Source organism: Prunus avium, chromosome 7 (genome assembly GCF_965620075.1).
Source record: "Prunus avium chromosome 7, drPruAviu1.hap1.1, whole genome shotgun sequence".
Taxonomy (NCBI): domain Eukaryota; kingdom Viridiplantae; phylum Streptophyta; class Magnoliopsida; order Rosales; family Rosaceae; genus Prunus; species Prunus avium.
This window is the reverse complement of record NC_142290.1, coordinates 4,425,012-4,448,740: the sequence shown is the minus strand read 5'-3', so window position 1 is coordinate 4,448,740 and position 23,729 is coordinate 4,425,012. Positions and strand designations below refer to the sequence as shown.

Genomic DNA, 23,729 nt, shown 5'->3' with positions numbered 1-23,729 from the left:
AAATCGATAATTCGACCGGTTCAAATTCTCTTTTCAGGCAAACTTATTATTATGATTATTTTAGAAGGTGAAAACCACACCAAATCAGACCAATCAATCCTATTTGATTGCATTTTTTTATTCAGTTTTTATTAGAGTAAAATTGAAACCGAAGCCAGTCCGATTTGATTTTTAACCCAAAGTTGACTGTTTTAGTCACTACAATTTAAAAAATAAATAAATTTCAGTGCGTTTCTCTGATTCTCCCACCCCCATTCTAAATGCTTAATCCTGCTTATTTTCTTTAGTTTTTTGTTTTTCCAAGCATATTATTTTCTTAGCTGAAAATTACATTTTTGGGTAGAATTGGAATTGGCAAGATTTTGGTGGAATTAAGGATTTGTGGCTGTAATCCCTAAACTTTTTAATTTAAACAATCCATTATGTTGCGCTGGTTCTTGGAACTTTTTAATTTAAACTATCCAGTAGAGAGAGGCAGAGGGTGAAGAAGATTGAATCAAAAGTCAAATCTATGATGACATTGGAAGGAGTGGCCATAATCTTACGAATCAAAATTTAAACTATCCTTTACTCAGGTCATTGTTGTTTATTCTTATCTCATCGGATGGAGACTAACAAGTTCCATAGGTCCAATCAAATTGTTCTTCTTTCTGAATAATGCTTATGAATGCATCAAACTGTTATTTGAGTGAATTCTTTTATAGTGTTATTGATTGATGCACGTAGGTGCTGTACTCTTCCTATCAAAGATATTGTTCTTTGTGCTCATGATGTTGGTGCACACGTGCTTGTAGATGCATGTCAGAGTGTTCCACATATGGTGGTTGATGTGCAGAATTTTTTTATTTTATATTTTTTTTAAAGAGAAAAATTCAATTGCCACCGAAAAACTTCAAATCTTTCACTAAGCAGAGCACCACAGGACTCAAAATTCCTCCATGATAAACCTGCCTCCCTAAATAACCGACTTCACAACGAAGAAACTAATGAATGCTGACTTTCTTGTTGCTTCTTCTCACAAGGTTAGGATACTGCCTTATGTACTGTAACCTAGCCTTATGGGCAAGGAAAGTATATGAAGCGAAGAACAAACATGCCTCAGATGTGTGGGCCTACAGCCTACAGGCGTCGGATTCTTATATGGAAAGAGAGAGTGATCTCTTGTCCGCCATGCCTCCATTTTTAGGTAAGCTTCTTATTTGAAAGTTCAGTTGCTTTTTTATATCTCTATCTAAGACAGCAATGGCTTCTGTGTAATTTGAAGTTGACTATAATGTTCACCTCTCTTTCTAGGTGTTGGTGAAATGATATCTGATGTATTCCTAGATCATTCCACCTATGCAGAACCTCCATCTAGGTTGGTGAATTCGCCTACCTCGAAAACTTTATGTTTAAATTAAATGCAATGAGAACAGCAGCTTTGTTACCACTTTGAAGTTATTGTCCGAATTATCTCTGTGTTTAATTGTCACCTTGATAGATGAATTTGAATACAACAAGTCCTGCTCGCAAGAATATCAAGACCAGAAGATGCTTATGGTGAAGTAGTAAAGTAGGTCCTCTGTGCATGTTAGTCAATAAAACTGACCTTCAGTAGTAAAGTAGCTCATATGCAAGTGCACACAAATATTCTTGCTGCGTTCTACATACATTGGGCCTTGTTTTTTTGATAAATCATATGTCCTGATCTCGTTTCCCATTACCTTAAAGGAATGTCAGTTTTTTCCTTATCCGGTGAAATTTTTAGCTTTTTCTTGAAGCAGATCGCTCTTTATGAGCGTGGTTGCTCTTAGGCACATTTTATTCGTGCTCTTATCTTGTCAAGCTTGATTCCTTTATCTACATTAATTATACACTGATTTGTGCCACCTTCTGATATGTCCTTTTGTAATTGTCCCTCATTGCCTAAACTAGATTTGAGGTTTAGGCTGGAACACCAGCAATTGGGTTAGGAGCAGCTACTGATTAGCTATCAGGATTTGGTATGCAAACAATACATGATTATGAGGTAAGTTGAATTCTTCTGCCTCTTGAGTTTCTTGTTCTATGTATCTGGTTTATACTGTTTTGTTGCAGGGCTTTTCTTTTGGTTAATTGTAGTAACTGAAAGAGAAACTATTGCAGTGGAAAAGATTGTAAAATAATATCTCGTATATTTGTGTGTTTGTAATACAGAAGAAGGCCAATATATAAAGCCAATAAGACTACTTAAGGAAGGTAATTTAAATCCTAAGTTAAAGGCACTAATTTGTACAAGCCTTAACAGAGAAGTTGACTATTCCTATACAAGGTAACAAATAATGTACAATATATTTTGTAATCTTTCCATATCTTCAATATTCCCCCTCAAGCTGGAGTATGGAGATAAAGAATAGCCAGCTTGTTTTTGAGTCGTTGGAATTGATCTTTACCTAAAGACTTGGTGAAGACATCTGCGAGTTGCTCCTTTGAAGGAATATAGGCAGTACGTAAAGAACCATTTTGAATCTTCTCTCAAACAACATGACAATCGATCTCAATATGCTTGGTGCGCTCGTGATATACTGGATTAGCTGCGATGTATAAAGCAGCTTGGTTGTCACAATAAAGTAAGCTTGGTGTGGTGTGTGACAGACCAAGATCATAAAGTAAATATCGTAACCATTGGAGTTCACAAGTTGCCATAGCCATCGCTCTATATTCTGCTTCAGCTGATGAGCGTGATACAGTATCTTGCTTCTTTGTTTTCCATGAGATAGGACTTTCTCCAAGAAGTACAAAGTAACCTGTAGTCGACCTCCTTGTCATTGGACAGCTAGCCCAATTAGAATCATAGTAGGCTCTCAATTGAAAATTATTAGAAGATGATAACAGAATCCCTTGGCCTGGAGTCCCTTTCAAATAACGTAATAATCGATCTGCAGCATCTTTATGAGTTGTACGGGGGCTTTGCATGAATTGGCTCAAAATATGAACTGTATGAACAATGTCTGGCCTGGTGATGGTGAGATATATCAAGCGACCCACCAATCTTCTATAGGTTTCTGGATTATGTAATAGTTCTCCATCTTCATTGTTTAACTTGAGATTTTGTTCCATGGGGGAAGAAAGTAGGACGTGCACCAATAAGACTTGAGTCTTTCAAAATGTCAAGTGCATACTTCCGTTGGCTCAAATACAATCCCTTTGAAGAACGAGACACTTCTATCCCAAGGAAGTATTTTAAATCACCAAGGTCTTTTAAATGAAAACGTTGATGCAACAAATTCTTGATAATTGATATAGTAGCAGCATCGGTACCTGTAATAATAATATCGTCAACATATACAAGCAAGAAAATGGATGACTTCCCTTTGTGATGATAGAAAAGGGAGTAATCTGCTTTAGATTGAGAAAATCCCGCATCAAGTAATGCTTTGGAGAATTTTGCAAACCAACACCGAGAAGCTTGCTTTAATCCATAAAGTGATTTGTTAAGACGGCACACCATATTTCCCCCTTTGCCGTGATAACCTGGAGGGAGCTGCATGTAAACCTCTTCATGTAAATCACCATGAAGAAAGGCATTGTTGACGTCTAATTGTTGAAGACACCAACCCTTGGCAGCGGCCAAAGATAATAAAACACGAACAGTGGTAAGCTTGGCAACAGGAGAAAAAGTTTCATGATAATCAATCCCTTCCATTTGCGTATATCCCTTGGCGACGAGGCGAGCTTTGCATCGTTCAATAGTGCCATCAGAATGCCGTTTTATTTTATAGACCCACTTGCAGCCAATGACTTTTTTATGAGCAGGCAAGGCCATGAGGGTCCATGTATGATTAGCTTCCAAGGCAGCAAGTTCACTTTGCATAGCTTTACGCCATTTAGGGTATTTAGTGGCTTCATCAAAAGTGTTAGGCTCAACAATGGTAGTAATAGAAGCAAGAAAACTTTGATGTTTAATAGAGAATTTGTCATAAGATAAATAATGGGATAAAGGGTACCTGGTGCCATGCGGACCTGAAATCGAAGAGCTTGCTTGAGATTGGTAGCAGTGATAATCATTAAGGTAACTAGGTGGTTTGCGACTACGAGGGGGAGGAGATGAGGGAGGTGCTATAATGGCAGAGGAAGTATTGGAATTTGTGATGGCTGGTGTAGGTGTTTAGGTGGGAGATGGAGGCAAAAGAGATGGGAGAGAAGAAAGTATGTTGGTTGGTGAGGGAGAAAAAGGTATGTTGGTGGGTGGAGTAGAGGGAGACGTGTTAGTGTCTGGAGTGGCTTGTGTTTCTGGGTTAGATAAATCTGGTGAGGTAAGTGGATGAGCGGAAGCTAAAGGAAGGTGGGAATGTTCAAAATCTGTTGCAGGAATGGGTAAAACACCAAGTAAAGTGTGGTTATTTTGTGATAAATTATAAGGAAAAATAGTTTCGTAAAAAGTGACATCTCTAGAAGTGTAAATTTTCTTTGTTTCAAGATCATATATTTTATAAGCCTTTTGAAAAGGTGGATAACCAATAAAGATAACTGGTTTTGCTGTTTTATCAAATTTATGAGAATGGGGAGACAAGTTATGACCATAACAAAGACAACCAAAAATTCGTAGGTGGGTATAAGAAGGTGCTTTGTTGAAAAGAATTTTATAAGGTGTTTTCCCATGTAAGATTTTGGTGGGTAAACGATTAATTAGATAAGCAGCAGTAAGAACACAATCACCCCAAAAAGAAATAGGTAAATTTGATTGAAAAGGAAGGGAACGAGCAATATTTAAAAGATAACGATGTTTTCTTTCAACGACACCATTTTGTTGTGGTGTTGCCACACAACTATGTTGATGAATAAGACCAAGTGAAGAAAAATATTGGTTCAATGTGTGATTAAAAAATTCAGTTCCATTGTCAGTACGAACTTGACTAATAGAACAATTAAATTGTGTTTTGACCATAGCAAAAAAATGTGGTAAGTAGGTATTAACTTCTGATTTATGCTGCATTAAATAAAGCCAAGTACTACGAGAAAAATCATCAATTATGGTTAAAAAATATTTAGCACCAGAAATTGAAGAAACGGAATAAGGTCCCCAAACATCACAATGTATTAAATCGAAGCAAGCATTTGTTGATATAGTGCTTAAAGGAAAAGAAAGCCGACAATGTTTAGCCAAAGGGCAAATAGTGCAAGCATGATTATTATCAAAAGAAATTTTTGAATTCAAACTTTGTAAATAAGGAAGAGTACACTTGGATGGATGTCCTAAGCGCCAGTGCCACAGACTAAAATTTGGGGAAGAGACAGCAGAATTAGCAATGGAAGGCACATCGGGGGCTAGGTAATAAAGACCACCACGTTCCTTGCCCTTACCAATCAACCTCTTCGAATTCAAGTCCTACAAAACACAATGATCAGAATAAAAGGTAATGGAGCAATTAAGTAGTTTAGTGATTTTGCTAACAGACAAAAGATTGAATCGAAAATTGGGGACTAGGAAAACATTTTTTAGAGGCAAGGATGGTAAAGGTGTGGCAGAGCCAATATGAGTGATGTTGGATGTTTGTCCTGTTGGCAATTTGATGGGTGCAGTGTTAAGTGTGGTCATGCTTTCTAAAAAATTAGCATAGGAAACCATATGATCTGTGGCACCGGAATCGATGATCCAAGAACCAATATTGAAAGATGAATTAAAACATAATGGGTTACCTGCCAGATTGGCTACAGAATTATTTTTACCATAGGGTAACAAGGCAATAAGCTGACTATATTGTTCTGAAGTCAGCGATGGTGCAGCCAATGTGTTGGTGGTCATAGCAGCAAAGGAACCAGTACAAGCAGTACTCGAAGAAGAATACATGTTCTTCTTCTGACAATGAGATTCAGTGTGCCCTGCAACATCACAAAACTTACAAAGCATATAAGATTTTATGGCAGGATTTTTCCGGCAGCATGATTGAGAGTGACCATCAAGTTTGCAAAAATTGCAATGATAAAAAGGCTTCTGAGATGATGATTGATTAGCAGCCATGACTGACTGGTCAAGAGATATAGTGATTGTAGGGTGAAGAGAGGCTTGAAAGGAGGTTAACAGAGACCAGTGTAGGCTCTGATACCATGTAAAATAATATCTCGTATATTTGTGTGTTTGTAATACAGAAGAAGGCCAATATATAAAGCCAATAAGACTACTTAAGGAAGGTAATTTAAATCCTATGTTAAAGTCACTAATTTGTACAAACCTTAACAGAGAAGTTGACTATTCCTATACAAGGTAACAAATAATGTACAATATATTTTGTAATCTTTCCATATCTTCAATAAAGATAATCGTATTGCATTGACAGGGTGGGCTAGTGGCAGAAAGGCGAATCGCGTAATTGTATGCAATTGTATGCAAAAGATACAAAGCAAATCGCGTTGACGCCAGAAAGGCATTTGACAGGGCTAGTAACGTTTAAGACTTCCATTGACATTTGACATCCATTTGAGTTGAGTACAATGGACTGCAGTCATGTATGTGGTCTTACATAAAGGTCTGCTGAGTTCAATACTGTCCGTTTAGGTTCACTACTATACAATTCACATAGATAGGACAAGTAAAAGAATTGGATTATTGATCTGTTGTAAACAGTTGGACTCCATTCCAAGATTGTGCTAACGAAATCTATGCCAAGATTGTGCTTTTCTTTTTTACGCCAAGATCACATGTTTATGTAGTACTTAACTTGATTGCAATTTTATTTTTTATTTTTACATATATTTCTTGCAAAATATCTATACAATAGACTTCGTTCGGTCCCTGATATTCGCATTTGTGGTCCAGCCCCCTCAGAACACGTCTTTTGCGCTGCTCTGTGTTCTTTCAACGTCTAAAATATACACCCTACATATCTGGAAACTTTTCTTGGGCAACAGGTATGGAAGGAAACAGAGTTATGTGATCCCAGCATGAAGTGGCTATCCAATCAGGTCACCATTATGCGCAACCCCTTCATTGGCATTTAGGAGTGAGTGCAAGGGCACGGGCAAGTCTTCACTCGTACAACACTGTCGAGGATATTGATGACTTTATTCAGGCCCTCAATGAAACAGTCAGCTTCTTTAATTCTTTCAAGTAGGGGCTTGTACACTTCCCATCCTTGCAGCCTTCTGTAAATTTTGTATAAACTTTTCTACGGACACACACCGTAAGCTTATACGATCTGAGTATAGTTTGTGCAATAATCTGTTAAGACTTGAGAGGGATTCTTATTTTCAATTCAATAGTTTGTCTCACCTTGACCTTGAAAACTTACTTTGACTTATCTTGTCTCATGAAACTAATTCTAGTGTCTCACTTAAACTTTATCCTTAAATCTGTCAAAAAATCTGTTAAATTACTTCCCAAAGACAAAATTTATTGCTTCCCCATGATAACCATGGTGGTCTTGAAGAAAGAAGGCTACGCAAAAGCAGAAGAAAATTAGAGAAAAAGAAACTTCTAGTCTAGAAAAGAATAAGAAAAACGAAAAGGAGATGAGAAGTTGCAGGACCTGCAACTTTTCTTTCTTTTTTGGTTCATAACGTGGCAAATACAATGATTAAAGCTATATGAATTGGAACAGATGTTGACTATTCAAATGTGCACAAGGAATCTTAGTATTTAAATATTGTAAGGAATGAATCATTTAGCTTTAATCTTTAGTTTCAATTGCAGAAAGCTATGTGTAATATCACTCATGTCTTTTTGTTTAATTTAATTAATTTGTGTTTCAATTGCAAAAACCTTCAGTTCATCTACTAGTCCTATGTCAAACGTAAGTTCAACTCCTACACCAACCTCTGCACAAACTGTGGATATTTCATCAAATGCTATTTCCTCACTTCCACCACAGAATAACTTAAAAAGAAAAGCTGCAGCTCGGTCTAATGTGTGGGAACATTTTGATAAGATAAAGAAGGAAGAATGTACAAATGGTGATGAACCTAGGTGCATATGTAAGTACTGTAAGCAAGATTATGGATGTGACTCCCGTAATGGTACTTCTTCTTTATGGTATCATTTAAAGATTACATGTAGGACATCTCCACTTAGAGATGCCAAAAGTCAAAAACTCTTATCATTTGGCAAGGAGGATAAGAGTAGTATAGCGAGTTGGTCCTTTAGTAAGGAGAGATCTAGACTTGCATGTGCACGGATGATTATTCGTGATGAGCTTCCATTTAGTCATGTAGAGAATGTGGGGTTTAGAGATTTAATGCAAGAAGTCCAACCAAAGTTTGATCCACCATCTCGTAGGACAATTGCTAGAGATGTGTGGAACCTTTTTCAATTAGAAAAGGGTAAACTCAAGAGTGTGTTAAGTCACCCATCACATAGAGTGTCTATTACCACCGACACATGGACATCTCTTCAAAAGATAAATTATATGGTTGTCACGGGTCACTTTATTGATGTTGATTGGCACTTGCACAAAAGGATTATAAGCTTTTGTGTCATTCCAAACCATAAGGGTGAAACTATTGGAAAGCTTTTGGATTATTGTTTGAATGATTGGGGTATAGAAAAAGTGTTTACTATTACTGTGGATAATGCTACTCCTAATGATAAAATGATAAGTTATATGAAGGGTAGGTTGACCAGGAGCAAGACACTTATGTTTGGTGGTGATTGTTTACATGTGCGATGTTGTGCACATATTCTGAATTTAATTGTGTTTGAAGGGATGAAAGAATTGGATAACTCCATTATGGCTATTACTAATTCAGTGAGGTACATCCACTCTTCACCCGCAAGGTTGGAGAGTTGGAGAAGATGTGTTGCTTTTGAGAAACTTGATATCAAAGGGCTTGTGCCCTTAGATGTGTGTACAAGATGGAATTCCACCTATTTATTGTTGGAAGGAGCATTGAAGTATCAAAAAGCTTTTGAAAGGATGTTGGAGGATGATGGAGACCCACACTTTGTGGGTTATTTTATGGATGATGATGTTGAGAAGAAGAAAAAAAGAGTGGGGCCTCCTACCTCAAATGATTGGGATTGTGCTAGAGTCTTGATCAAGTTCTTGAAGTTGTACTACGAAGCCACTTTGAAATTTAGTGGGTCAAAGGTAGTGACTTCTCACCAAGCTTTCCATCAAATGTGTGCTATTTTTGTTCAATTGCAAAAGTTTTGTAGAAGTGAGGATTCTTTCATGAAAAGCGTAGCAACATCAATGAAAAGAAAGTTTGACAAGTATTGGGGGAAGGTTGAGGACATTAACAAATTGTTGCTTATTGCAATTGTTCTTGATCCACGATACAAAATGGAGTATCTCTTATTTAGCCTTTCCGATATAGAATCAAATCCCTCCAAGGTTAATGAGTTACAAAAAGGAGTCAAGGATTTTTTAATCCACATGTATAATGTGTATAAAGTAGCTGACCCATTAGCTGCCCAAAGTTATAGTAATAGCAATTTGGAGAGATTTGGGGATACGATTATGGTAAATGATGAAGATGATGTTGAAGCGGAAAGATTGTCTAAATTTATGAAGTTGAGACAAGTGATGGATGTTGTTGAGATAAGAAATGAAGTGGATAAGTATTTGGCATTCCAATCTCTACTGTGGCTTCAGAATCTGCTTTTAGTTTGGGTGGTAGAATTGTAGATCCTTTTCGTGCTTCTTTGACTCCAAGAATGGTGGAGGCCTTAGTTTGCACAAGTGATTGGTTGAAAGCCGAGGAGTTTTCCTTGTACAAGGATCCAACTAAGGAGGAACTTGAGTTCTATGATGCTTTTGAGAAAATTGAGACTGGTAAGTAATTTTAATTTTTTATATTTCTTTTGGTTTTCATTTGCATTCATATGACATATGTTTATTTTCTCACTTTCATAATTTGTTTAATGATGTAGAGGTATATTCTAGTTCTCAAATGAAAGAGAAAGTGGTTGCTAGTCCATCTTGACTACATATTGAATGGTATAGTGATTAATAACCTTTCTTAATCTCAAATAACATGCCCATGTACTTGATATTTATTCTTTAACTTTGTTTTTCTTTGGCTACAGTACACAAATCAGATTTGGATTGAAGATTACTAGGCCTCTATGCTGCAATTTTTGGTTCTTTGAAGTGTTTAAACTAATTTCTTATTGTTTTGTAACGTTATTTGCTATTTTATTATGTAGTTTCAATGTTCGTTTGTAACTTTAAAATTAAGTTATTTGATTTTGTATTTTATAAGGATAATTTGGTGTATTTGTTCAAGAACTTATGTCATGTGAAATTATTATAAATTGTATTTTTATTAGTATGTTTTTATTACGGTAGTACCGGCCTACCGATCCGTTCCGAACCGAATGTTAGGTTAACCGATCCGAAGTCTACCGAAGTCTTTGGTTTGGTTAACGGAAGAGAAAATGGTCTACCGAAGTCTTTGGTTTGGTTAACGGAAGAGCCCTCTACCGGTCCAAACCGATCCGCGCCCAGGCCTACTTCTAGATATATTTCTCTGATTCTTTAGACTACTCTGAATGAATTACAGTAGAAAAGAAGCTATAGTGTTTATACTAAGCATCACAACTGATTAGAGCCAATATGCACGTGGCTAAGCTAACTAACAAACTTAATCATTAAGTAATCCTAGTCAGCAGTCAACAAGTCAACACTCCAAGTCTGCAAACCTTAGGTCATCAGTCTTCACCCCAATGACCAAGGCATTTGAATCTGCATGGTGTAGTAAAGCCAAGGAAAGAGGAGCATACAAGTCAAGAATTTCTTTAAAGTACTCGCAAATCCATGACCAGTTAAAGAAAAGAAACTTACGAGAGGGGCAGGTTCCTCAAAATAACAAAAAGAAAACAAAAAAGCAAGGCATGATAGGAAGTGGGTGGGATCCACACGTATGAGTATGACTGAAGCCAATGCCATTATGCCATGTATGTTCATCAAAGACTTGGGAATCTTTGGGATCAAATACAAGTCCAAAAAAGCACAGTGGCTTGTGATTGGTGAGTTTGTTTGTTTATGAATACAACTTTCACTGCTCTCTGCAGCTTCTTCTCTGAAGGAAAAGCATTTGATCATCTTATATTCCAATTTTCCAAAACAGTTGAAGGAGGGATGAGCAGCAGTATGAGCACAACAACAGAAGAATCAGTGCATGATTTGCTTCCCAAGTTCAGATTCCATCCCTCTGAGGAGGAAATGGTGAACCTTTTGATGAAAAAGGTGGAGGGCCAGGACTCCCAAGCCATGCCTGATGAAATCGTTTACAAGCCTTCGGATTTACCTGATAAAGAATCTATCCAACTTTTTCGATGCTTCTTGAAGAGGATGATGCAGGGCAAGGCCTCCCAATCCATCCCTGAAATCGATGTCTACAAGTACGAGCCTTGGGATTTAGCTGGTAATCCATTAATCTGTCTCAATTTCTCTTCACTGCCCATTTTAACATTTCCAAGGTATATATGATGTTTGTTTATACATAATCTTGATCAATTATCCTGTTTTTCTCATTTCCAATTTACAATTTTGTTCAATAATTTATGCTGTTGTGAAATCTGTTGTTTTGTTGTTCATTACTTCAAGACTTGCTTGCATTTTGCAGAGCTCATGTTCCCAGACTCTCCATATCAACCTAGGGCCTGGTTCTCCTTCAGCCGACTTGATTACAAATATGCCAACAGTCCTCGCTGCAACAGGGCCACAGGGAAGGGCTTCTGGAAAATCACAGGCAAGCCACGACAAGTCAAGTCTCGACAACTACCCAAATCGGTCACTTGCAAAAAGAGGACCTTGACCTTCCATGAAGGTCGTGTGTCTAAGTCGAGGAACACCGGCTGGGTCAGGCAGGAGTACAATCTCACTCCAACTGACCCAGGTTCTAATCCCAATCAGCTGAGTGGCTTTGTTCTCTGCCGCATGAAGAATAAGTCAACTGACAATGAGTCTGATAATAAGAAGCAGCAGGATGTTTCAATCTGTGTTGAATCAGCTGATCCTGGTATTGCTGGCTGCATGGCCTCTAATTCTGAGCTTGATCAAGCTGCTGGAATTCATCTGATTCCGGAGGCAGAAGAACATCTGACATACAAAGAGCTAGAACATGTTCTCCTTGAAAGTGGCAATCAGAACGATGGTGAACCTGGTGGCTTTGTTTCATCTGATTTTGATGATATGATTCAAGAGGTGAGAATTAATCTGCTTTTTGAAGATTTCTGATGTAAAATCGGAAATGTGGAGCACACGAAATATATCAATAACTTAATGCTTGCTTGCTTGTTTGTGATTCTTAATCTGGCAGCTATGTGCTAAGGGAGGAGAATATCTGGATTCACCTTCTCCTCCTGAGCGGCCTCGCCAACACCAGCTACCTCAGCTGGGAAATGTTCCTGTTACTGGTGATTACATCAGCTCTAATTCTAATAACCAAGCTGCTGCTATCAATCATATGATTCCACACCCAGAAGAATTTCTGGCCTACAAGGAGGTAGAACATGTTCCTCTTGGCAGTTGCAATCCTGATGCTGGTGAACCTGGTGGCTGTGTTTCATCTAATATGCTTCAAAAGGTGAGACTTTTTGAACATTTTCTGATGTGAACTTGTTGATATGGAGAACAAGAAGTATATCAAAACTTAGCACTTGCTTGTTTTGTGATGCTTAATCTGGCAATGGCAGATATGTGCTCAGCTAGGAGAAGAGCTGGATTCACCCTTTCCTCCTCCTGGGCCACCTGAGCTGGGAAATGCTCCTTATGTCTATACTGATGAATGCAGTAGCTGGCCATCTCCAATTGGGGATAATGATTCTTCTCTTCCAAACAAGAATAGTATTCCGACCAACTATTACAGTAAACCAGTTAGCAACACTGCCTCTAATTTCGAGAATCAAACTAGGAGTTCAGAGGTGAGAATCCACATTCTCTTTGAAACTTTCATATACATAATTCTTAATATGGAGCACAAGAAGTACACCCAAACTTAACACTTGCTTGTTATGATTCTTAATCCAGGTTTATTCTCAAGCAGAAGAAAATCTGGAATCGTTCTTTCGTCAATTTGAGCTAGAGGGAGATTTTCTGCATGCCAATAACTATATTGGATGCAATGAGTCGCAATATGCGACTCTTTTCCCACAAAGTTCTTGAATAACAGAAACATCATAAACTCTTTTCAATGACTACAACATACTAAAATCATTGGAAAAGGTTTATGATGGGTGTGGGAGCGATTTTCGTTCCCAAAAAAGAGTAAAAGACAATACAGAGTAAAAGATAGTACAGAGTAAAAGACCACACCCGTGGGTGTTAGTCAAAGACCCTCCGATGCCTAAGTTAGGACAGAGTAAAAGACCACACCCGTGGGTGTACCCTCCGATGCCTAAGCGATGCCTAAGCGATGCCTAAGTGATGCCTAAGCGATGCCTAAGCGATGCCTAAGTGATGCCTAAGCGATGCCTAAGCGATGCCTAAGTGATGCCTAAGCGATGCCTAAGCGATGCCTAGAGTTTGTGCGATGCCTAAGTGATGCCTAAGCGATGCCTAAGTGATGCCTAGAGTTTGTGAGAGAGGATTTCTGCAGAGTTTCAGACATAAGTTTAGACGTACCTCAACCCTTGGTATAGCCATGTATTTATAGGAGCCTCAGAAGCTAGGGTTTCCGAAGAATAATTCCACAGATAGAAAGAAATTATTCTTCCCCGATTTAGAGAGATTGATTTAATTAGGGATACGATTAAAATCAAATCTCCAATTAGGGTAAGAATCAAATCATCCTAATTTGGTCAAATAATTCCCAAATTGATTGGCTTAATTATTTGACCTAGATCCGTAGATATTTTGCTTCCACAAGTGGGGTACAACAGTGACTCTGACACTAAAGTACTCCATGGAAAGATTATCTGTATTAGCTATTGGAGAGAAACACAACATTTTATTTATAGGAGAATATCAAAGGGGACTTATAAACCACAAGAGTCCTTGTAAGAATGTGTCTCCAACTCACGTTATTATCGACAGTGATATTCTCCTACAAATAATTCAACTGTGTTGAGTAAAACACTCACATTTGTCTAGGCTTTGGAAACTTGTTCGTAGTTTTAGACATTTATATCCAGGATAAACGACACAAGTTACTAGTCTGTCACAGACGGCAAGGGTTATGTCCAAGATCTTTGATGTGTGTGTAACCCAAAAAAAGAAAGAAAATGTGTCCCAGCATCCCCAAAATTACAAAGAAAGACCAGCAAATGAAAATGGTTGAAATGTTATCAGAACTCTACCCTTCTCTGAATGCAATGAGTACAGATGAAGTAAAGATGTCTTTTCTCAGAAGCAGTCTTTTGGAGATGGTAGTACTTCCTCTATCAAGACAAACTACAGATATTCCTCAGATCAGTAGTCTTCTTCAACTAGTATATCTATCCTACAACTAGCCTCCATTCACGTCCTCACTGAACACATGGGAGGTGCTCCAAGAAGAATCCGACTGCAGAGTAGTTTCACAAGACAAGGTGAGAAAGAATCAAGCTGAGAACAGGAAAGAACCCTTTCTGACTTTCTCAGAGCAGTTAAATGAAATATGTTACAATGTAGCTTTGACATTGAGGAGGTTATTTTCTATTCTCACTCAACTGAATTTGATTTCTGTTTGCAGGTCTGGGAAGCTGCAGCTCATTGTATTGTTGTTCATACTGTTTGAAGCAGGCATGGAATGGGCAGCTGGCACCAAATGCAAGGGTTCTTTTACGTTCCTGGAAGCATCTCCTTCATGCCATAAACCAAGTCCCCCCATGGTACTATAACAGGCTTGGTTTTGTTCCACAGTCGCTATCATTATAGAAGTGGCGCTGTACAGAAGCTTCTGCTACATGGCTGCTGGAGTCTCAGTTTAATATGTTAGTATAACCAGACACTGATATAACAATTATTTCGTACATTTTTATTATCTTTCTCTTAGATTCTTGCTCTGTTCTTGAGTGAGTTTAGTCCATTTTTACTTAGTTTTGTGTTTTACTAGGTTTGAAGAGTAAAGATAGAAAAGCAAGCAAAATGAGCAATTTTGGGATTGAAATATAATGTGGAATCCTAGGAGCAGAATTTCCTGTGCAGATCAGTCAACTTGATAGAATATACTGTACTTCCTCAGAGCCAACCAGATGTTGAGTCTTATATCATTGGAAAGATACGGATGTTAGATTTCTGTAGAATTTTACGGTTCATGATTCGGACATGTGTGGAGAGAGTAGTGGCCGTTTTAGTACAGACAGTTCGGGCAGAATGTGTTCTGCGGGTTTTGCAAAATAATCCTTTTGAAGTTCAATCCTTGGAGTTTAATTTGTGTCAATTACATTTGGGAAGTGTCTACAAGGATGCAAGGTTATTTTCTAAGGTCAGATCCTATATTTAGTAGGATTTGGGATGCCAACTCATCAAAGACAATTGAAGCCAAACTAGGAAAGCATAGTTACCAAGTCAAAAGAGGATTTGTTCCTTATTTAAAGAAGACCAGAAAATAGGATTCTCTGATGCTGGAGTTGAAGGAGAGTCAAAGAGCCGCTGCCATCATCAAGTTCTCGAGCATCGTCACAATCCATTAAAAGAGTTAGCAAAACAAATTAAGTTACAAATCAGTCAAATGAGTGATGATGAAGACGATGCCAGTCCCAAGTCCCAGTCATACTCCAGTCAAAAGCCAAGTCAATCTTACAGTCAAAAAGATTCTACTCCGAAGTTCAGATGGGCAGACTACCCCGACAGTCAAGACCCATATGATTTAAATGAAGACTAGCCTTTCAGCTAAAGTGGCCGAAAAGAGTTAAAACAGTTTCACCAGAGTTGAAGTAAGTTAAAGCAGATTCCCCGGCAAGTAAAATTTATTTTCTTTTGAGTTATCATTCCATCTTTGGAATCCAATGTAATTCAGAGTTTATAAGTTAGCCTTCTCAAGTCATTTGTATTCAAGTTGTAATTTTCTTTCAGATTTCAAAGTTCTCTCAGAATCCTAAACCTGAGAAAACACTTGTAAGATATGAATGCTGAGTGCCCTCAATAGTAATCTTTCAAGGATTTCTGTAAGTTTTGCAACTTCACTATTTTGAGTTATAAATATTTTCGAGTTATATTCATGTTTTTATGTTACACCTATATACCATATTATACTTATATTTTGATAATTTGCATTTATTCAATTGCATGCTTTTATTTTTATTTTTATAGAATTATTTGGATCATCATCTCCACTCATCACTACTACCACCTCTTCATGACCTACTCTGATCCTTGTGCTCCCTTCTATTTCCCTAGTTAAACTGGTTCTCCTCCCTTTCTGGTATCAGAGCCGTAAGTGTTGAAGGAGTCAGTTCTTAAGTCTGCTACTCATCCCGCCCAAGTGGCTGGTTTAAGTCTTCCGAGTTAGAAAGTATCTCTCAATTTCTTCTGAGTCTATTTCTTAGTTATTTGTCCCCTTGAGTCTTTTTCTCTCGACTTGAACAGTAAGTCTTAGAGTCCAAACAGTAAGTCCTAGGAGAGGCATGAGCAGTTGCGGCCTGAGAGGTGAGAGAGAGAAACGTCTTGAGTCTCAGATACCTTAGAGTCAGCCTTAGGAGTCACTAAGAGTCTTCTACCTTTGGAGTCTAAAATAAAAAACTTGTAAGTATGAGTGGCTTTCTAAGAACCAACTCAGTCAATTCTTCCTGTTCTAGAGCCAGTTTGAGCAAAGTTCCAGACATAGTTAATGAAGAACAAGTAGAATTTGAATCAACTAGTGAGTTAACCTGTAGAGATTGGAACATACCCAGAATCTCTAGTAAAGAAATTTACAAGCAACAATGGTCTCTTAAGTCATTTAAGTCAACTACCCATATTAAGATAGTAGAACAAGTCTATGCCTTGAGTAAGGAACATGAAACATGCCAGTTACTTAATCTTGAGTCAATTAAAAACCATAAGAAAGATGGTAATGATTTTTTACACATTGGTTTAGTTCAAGTTGCAATTAAACCTCTAACCAAATTAGGTCTTGATGCTTCAATTCTCCTATGCCTAAGAGATGCCAGATTCCCTGATTTTCAGGATAGTGCTTTAGGAATTATTGAGTCAAGTCTGTTTCATGGTCCTATTCACTTTGACTGTTATCCAGATTTTACAGTAAGCCTTAGTGATCCCCATATTCTTAAAACATTAACTTTGAATATTAAAACCCATGGGTACAATGTTTTACCCGGTAGTCAACCTTTAGCTTTAATTTACAAAATTTATTACAAAGTAACAGGAACCAACATGAATTTCCAAGCCCTTAGTAAAAGCCCTAAAGAACAAACACTGTTAATCCAGAGTCACATAGCTGATGCTAATATCACAATTCCCCACACAATAAAATGGTCAGATGTTAAGTTACCCGCTGATTGGTTCTTAACAATTGAGAGCCAACCAATCCCGGTTCAACGAAGTTTAAATAATTTAGATTATATTAAACAATACTTAGATGGTACAGTTAAAATTAATTTTGGTAGACAACCACATCCAATTAAATCTACCGTCCAATTAGAATAGTTACCAACCCCTAGTCAATCCTTTAAGATTCTAGCCAGACATTCCTTTGCCGAGTCATCTTCTACCTTAGAAAGAGATTTAGAAATTGAAAAAGCCTTAATTGATTTTAAGTTATACAAATTAAGAAAGAAAGCACAAGTAGTTCAACCTTGTTACGAAAAAACCCTAGTTGAAGAAAAGTCAAATTCCCCCGAGTCACCTACACAAACAGATTTTGAAGCCTCTACCTTTGAAGTAGATAACCAGTTAAGAACCCTGAGTAAACCTTTTCGGATTCACTGGTCAAAACTAGATGATCATTTCTGTGCCCCTGAAAATAAGTTAAGAAAAGTTAATTATCATGCTTTTTTCCCCAAAGATCAAAGAAAAGAAATTTTCAATGATTGGAAAGATTTCATGAAAACAACCAAGTCAGAAATTTACTACCTAGATTACGTTGAGAACCACCACATGAGTCAAAAGTTAACAACTTTAACCCAAGAAAAATGAGAAAAAGAAGATAATACAAAAGTCATTTCTACTCACGCCCAGTAGAAACTATAGTCATTAGTCACAAGAAAGCCAAAATCGTTGCCAGTCCTTACAAAGTCGCCAATCAAAACGATACAGACAAAAGAGTAATTGAGCAAAATAATTACACCAATCATAGTTTAATAGTTATTGGAAAATAGTTAGACAAAATTGCAGAGTTTAATAGTTATTGGAAAACAGTTAGACAAAATTGAAACGAAAGTTGATAAGTTAATTCCCCAGGAAATTAACCTTAAGCAACAAAAGGAAAAACCTCTAGTACAGTTCCAAGAGTTAAAACCCTGTTCTGCGTTAAAATCCAGTCCAACAATGAAGAAAATTGAAGAAATGCTTAGCGAATTAACCACAATAAAACAAAAACCTGAACCAGACCCAGAACCTTCAGGAGTTAAAGTCTTACAATTTGAAGTTAATTCCTATGATAGTGAGTTAGCTTGTCTTTAGAGTCCATCTCTAGCCATGAGTCAGACACAAGTAACGTTTCAAAAATTGAAAAAGCCTTCAGTAATTTAAGAGTCAATCAGGATCCCCAGAACCTTAAACTCAGTCGTTTAAGAGGAAAAGTCAACCCCACGAGTCTCACTAAGAATTGGTACCCCAAGCCTACGCCCCCAGATATCCAATTTGAAGAAAGAACTCAGAGTTAGTTTACTGTATCTTCTGACAAGCTATACGAATGGAATATTGACGGTCTGTCCGAACAGGAGATACTCAATAAATTACAACACATCTCTATGGTCGCCAATAGTTATGTCACCAATCACAACCTAAGACAGTCAGAAATAGTCCCTCTTTTAGAAACTGGTTTCACCGGAACACTTCATTCTTGGTGGGATAAGCATTTAACAAAAACAGCAAAGTCAAGTATCATTCATGCAGTTAAACAAAATGAATTAGGTTATCCTATTTTTTATGAACGTTTAGGTGCAGGATTAGAAGATGGAGTCAATACCCTGCTCTACACAATAATTGAACACTTTATAGGTACACCCAGTAATACAACCGCTAGAATTCATGATCAATTAAGCAATCTGTAATGCCCCAAGTTAAGTGATTTTAGATGGTATAAAGATGTTTTCATTTCCAGAGTCATGCTTAGAGAAGATAGTAATCAAGCTTTTTGGAAAGAAAAGTTTATTAATGGTCTTCCCAACCTATTTGCTCATAAAATTAGAACAGTCCTTAGTAATGAGTCAAGACAAATTAACTATGATGAATTAACCTACGGTAATATTATTAGTACAATTAATCAAGTAGGAATGAAAATGTGTGTTGATCTAAAAATCAGTAAGTCTGCACAGTCAGAAAGAAAGTCAGCCAAATATGAGTTAGGAAATTTTTGCGAACAATACGGTCTAGCACCAATTTCCCTGTCTAGGCAAAACAAGAGTCATGATAAAAGATTTAGTAAAAGCCGAATTTATTCTCGAAAGAGAAATTTTTCAGAAATAATGATGAATTTTATAGTGAAAGGAAATTCACCCCTAAGAAAAGATGGTCAAATTATTCCCGACATGATAAAAAGAAAGGTCACTTTAAGAAAGAGTCAGACAAAAGAAAAGTTAAATGTTTTAAGTGTAAAAGATTTGGTCATTTTGCTAATGAGTGTAAAGTAAAAGATACGATAAAGCAGTTAAAGTTAGCATCTGTAATGTCTTAAGTAAATCAGAAAGTTACAGTTCCGATAACTCACAATCCAGTTCACCTACAGTCCAGTAAGGATAAATGCTGTAATGTCTTAAGTAAATCAATTTGTGTCCTCACCAAACAAGAAGAACAAGAAGAGTTATTAATAGATTTAATCAGTAAAGTTGAAAATCCTGAGTTAAAATCTGAATATCTTAGAAAACTTAGAAAAGTCATAAGTAAGGAAGAACCCAGTTCTAGTAACCCTCCTAAGATAAGTCTAAACACTACTTTAGAAAGGTTAGTAAGAAGAAAGAAGTCACCCTTCAGGATCTCCAATTGGAAGTCAAAACCATCAAGAAAGAAATTCTAGAGTTAAAAAAAATTAGCTAGAAATTACAAATTGAAAATTTTGAAATCAAGCAAGATTTAATTAACTTAATGGAGTCTAAAGCAGAGTCTAGTAACCCCTTCGCTAAGTCTAGCACTAAGTCAGAACCGGAGTCTTCCGACAAAGATGATAAAGTTTTTAAATTAATTAAACATATTAATTTTAGAAAATGGTACTCTCGAGTTTGTATTTTCATTAACGGCTTTGAGTTAACCACAGTAGCCTTGTTCGATTCAAGAGCCGATTTAAATTGCATACAGGAAGGTCTAATCCCAACCAAGTATTACAAAAAGTCAAAAGAAGTTTTAGGAACAGCGTCAGGAAAACTGTTAAAGTTAAAATACGAATTACCCAAAGCCCATGTTTGCAAGAATAAGATATGTTTCAAGACGTCCTTTGTCCTGATCTAGGATATCACGGATGAAGTAATTTTAGGATTATCTTTCATATCTTTACTTTACCCTTTCTAGGTAGAATACGATGGAGTCATGTCAAGTCACCTAGGTGAAAGAGTTAAATTTGAATTCCTAACCAAGCCTGAGTTACACAATCTTAAGTCACTCCAAAAGTCAGCCGTTTCTAATAAAAAAGATTTAATCAAACGATTAGAAAAGTAAATTATTTTCTCCAAATTCGACATGAAAAGTGGATTTTGGGAAATACAGATTCATGAGTCAGATGGATATAAAACTGCATTTGTTACTCCTTTTGGTCATTATGAGTGGAATGTAATGCCATTTCGTTTAAAAAATGCGCCGAGTGAATTCCAGAATATTATGAACGAAATCTTTAATCCTTTTAGTGAATTTTCCATAGTTTATATTGATGATGTCCTCATCTTTTCCCAGTCAATAAAGCAACATTAGAAGCATTTACATAAATTCCTTCAGATAGTCAAAAAGAATGGTCTAGTAATTTCTGCTAAGAAAATCAAGTTATTCCAAACTAATGTCAAATTTCTTGGTTACAATATTTGTCAATCACAAATTAGTCCCATTGATAGAGTTATCCAGTTTGTTGACAAATTTCCAAATCAAATTCTTGATAAGAGTCAACTCCAGAGATTCCTTGATCTCTCAATTATGTCTCTGAGTTTTATTAGAATCTCATAAAACAATGTAAGCCCTTGTTTGATAGGCTTCAGAGTAATCCTCCTCCTTGGACTTCCATTCATACTGAAATAGTCAAACAAATCAAAATTCATGTTAAATCTCTTCCATGCCTTGGTATTCCTTCAGTTAATTCATTCAAAATAGTTGAAACTGATGCCTCTAAAACAAGTTATGGAGGTATCTTGAAACAACAAGTGACCCTTAAGTCTCCTTTCGTTTCTATTTCGGAATTTGGACACAGTCACAAAGTAACTATAGTACTATTAAAAAACAGATTTTATCTATTGTATTATGCATTAGTAAATTTCAAGATGATCTTTTGAATCAAAAATTTTTAGTTAGAGTTGATTGCAAATCTGCAAAACATGTTTTAGAAAAAGATGTTAAAAACATTGCATCTAAACAGATTTTTGCAACTGGCAAGGAATTTTGAGTGTTTTTTATTTTGAGTTAGAATATATGAGAGGTAGTGAAAACAGTATTCCTGATTTCCTTAGAAGAGAATTCCTACAGGATAATCAAGCAGAAAAATTTCCAACAAAAAAGACAAGCAAAAAGTTCAAAGCAGTCAACCAAGTCAGCCCAGAATCCTCCCCAATTCCATGAATCCAGTTAAAACAAAGTCAAGTTCCCAGGTCATCACCTACTCTGATCCTTGCTCTCCCTTCTATTTCCCTAGTTAAACTGGTTAGCGAGGATCAGAGTAGGTCATGAAGAGGTGGTAGTAGTGATAAGTGGAGATGATGATCCAGATAACTATATAAAAATAAAAATAAAAGCATGCAATTGAATAAATGCAAATTATCCAAATATAAGTATAATATGGTATATAGGTGTAACACAAAAACATGAATATAACTCGAAAATATTTACAACTCAAAATAGTGAAGTTGCAAAACTTACAGAAATCCTTGAAAGATTACTATTGAGGGCACTCAGCACTCATACCTTACAAGTGTTTTCTCAGGTTTAGGATTCTGAGAGAACTTTGAAATCTGAAAGAAAATTACAACTTGAATACAAATGACTTGAGAAGGCGAACTCAAAAGAAAATAAATTTAACTTGCTGGGGAATCTGCTTTTTTTTTTTTACTTTTACTTTCACTTTGGTACTTTAACTCTGGTGAAACTGTTTTAACTCTTCTTTCGGCCACTTTAGCTGAAAGGCTAGTCTTCATTTAAATCATATGGGTCTTGACTGTCGGGATAGTCTGCCCATCTGAACTTCGGAGTAGAATCTTTTTGACTGAAAGATTGGCTTGGCTTTTGACTGGAGGATGACTGGGACTTGGGACTGGCATCGTCTTCATCATCACTCGTCTGACTGATTTGTAACTTAATTTGTTTTGCTAACTCTTTTAATTATGCTTTGGATCTTCCTTCGGGTAAGAGGGAAGAGTGGGAACTACTTGGTGAGGCAACTTTGACTGGCGCCTGGAAGGGCGGAAACTCTGTGTTAACTGGATAAATGATTCTGTCGATACCAAACTTATCCCACCATTTAACTGCAAAATGTCGAGATAAAACTTGGGTATCCCAATTAACTTGATAGGACCATTTCATAATCCAAGGAACTTTGTATTTGGCCATGAAATGGAGGAGATTAGGCAAAAACTTGTCTGACTTTTGAAACTTGTGTTTTTGACTGAAGTAATTAACTGATTGTTGGAGATTAACTGGGATGATTTCCCAAAGGGGGCCATGAATTTCCCACCAATGGAGAAACCAAAAAGGAAATTGACTTTTGAACTTAGCACCAAAATTTATGAACTAGGAGTGACTAAAATCAGGATGCTGGTGAAAGAAAATCGTATACCAAGCATCGATGTAGTCACCATAATTGTAACTGAGGTTTGACTGGAGAGGCAATTGATCATAGGGGTTTTTACTCAATTCTTGTTGACTGAGAATTTGGCGAATGTAAAGAGAATGGAAAAGGGTAACATTGGGGTTATCCTTATCCTTGATTGGCTTGATGTCTATTGACTGTGATTCATAGAGAATATCTCTGTAAAACTTGATTGACTTAGAGGGATGACTCGGGAAATAATGGAGATTAGGAGGAAAATATTGTTTAGCTATTTTAACTGGATCAGAAAGGTTATCATAAATTGACTCAACAACAAAAAGATGACAACGACTCTTGGGAGAATAGGGAGATTTTTTGTAGGTAACTGGGTTTGGACTTGGAACTAGGGGTGGGCACGGTACGGTACAGTACGGTATTGGGCTCGTACCGCTACCGATACCGAAAATTAAAGTCGATATGGTATAGTATGGGATTATGGTTTGCCAAAGTTGGTACCGTACCATACCATACCAAATTGGTATCAGTATGGTATGGTACCATTTCGGTATCAAAATGTCACAACTCAAAAATGAACCAATTGAATATTCAACCTATTCAATCACCAAAGATTCAAAGATTCAACAAATTCAAAATCCAAATCCTAATCAACCAAATCAATATCCATCAACAAATTCATCATTTTATTGAATAAATAGCAAGCCCAAGGGAAGAAAATAGAGCATCTTAAGATGTTAAGGCACATTACAAAAAATACAGAGAGTAAGAAATCAAAATTATACTTATTACAACCC

General features: G+C 36.8%; 1 protein-coding gene and 1 pseudogene across 2 annotated transcripts; both read left to right on the top strand.

Annotated features, from left to right (window-relative positions):
• Positions 1-421: 421 nt before the first annotated feature.
• LOC148292872 (cysteine desulfurase 1, chloroplastic-like) lies at positions 422-7,166 on the top strand (annotated as a pseudogene).
• A 3,748-nt stretch (positions 7,167-10,914) lies between these two features.
• Positions 10,915-16,042, top strand: LOC110759385 (NAC domain-containing protein 74-like). 2 transcript variants are annotated; one of them, XM_088244330.1, is made up of 8 exons: positions 10,915-11,322; positions 11,524-12,104; positions 12,220-12,486; positions 12,596-12,823; positions 12,930-13,355; positions 13,422-14,428; positions 14,572-14,812; positions 14,935-16,042. In XM_088244330.1, exons 1-5 carry the CDS (start codon positions 10,941-10,943, stop codon positions 13,062-13,064), a joined length of 1,593 nt encoding a protein of 530 aa, XP_088100456.1. In that variant the 5' UTR covers positions 10,915-10,940; the 3' UTR covers positions 13,065-13,355; positions 13,422-14,428; positions 14,572-14,812; positions 14,935-16,042. The 2 variants fall into 2 exon arrangements, with proteins under 2 accessions (XP_088100456.1, XP_088100455.1); XM_088244329.1 differs by having other exon boundaries at positions 12,930-14,428.
• The last annotated feature ends 7,687 nt before the right edge of the window (positions 16,043-23,729 follow it).

Excerpts from the sequence above, each read along its gene's own strand:
- LOC110759385 (XM_088244330.1), top strand. The coding sequence starts at position 10,941 with ATGAATACAACTTTCACTGCTCTCTGCAGCTTCTTCTCTGAAGGAAAA. Across the intron at positions 12,105-12,219 it reads TTGATGATATGATTCAAGAG|CTATGTGCTAAGGGAGGAGA; the intron begins GTGAGAATTAAT and ends TTAATCTGGCAG. Across the intron at positions 12,487-12,595 it reads CATCTAATATGCTTCAAAAG|ATATGTGCTCAGCTAGGAGA; the intron begins GTGAGACTTTTT and ends TGGCAATGGCAG.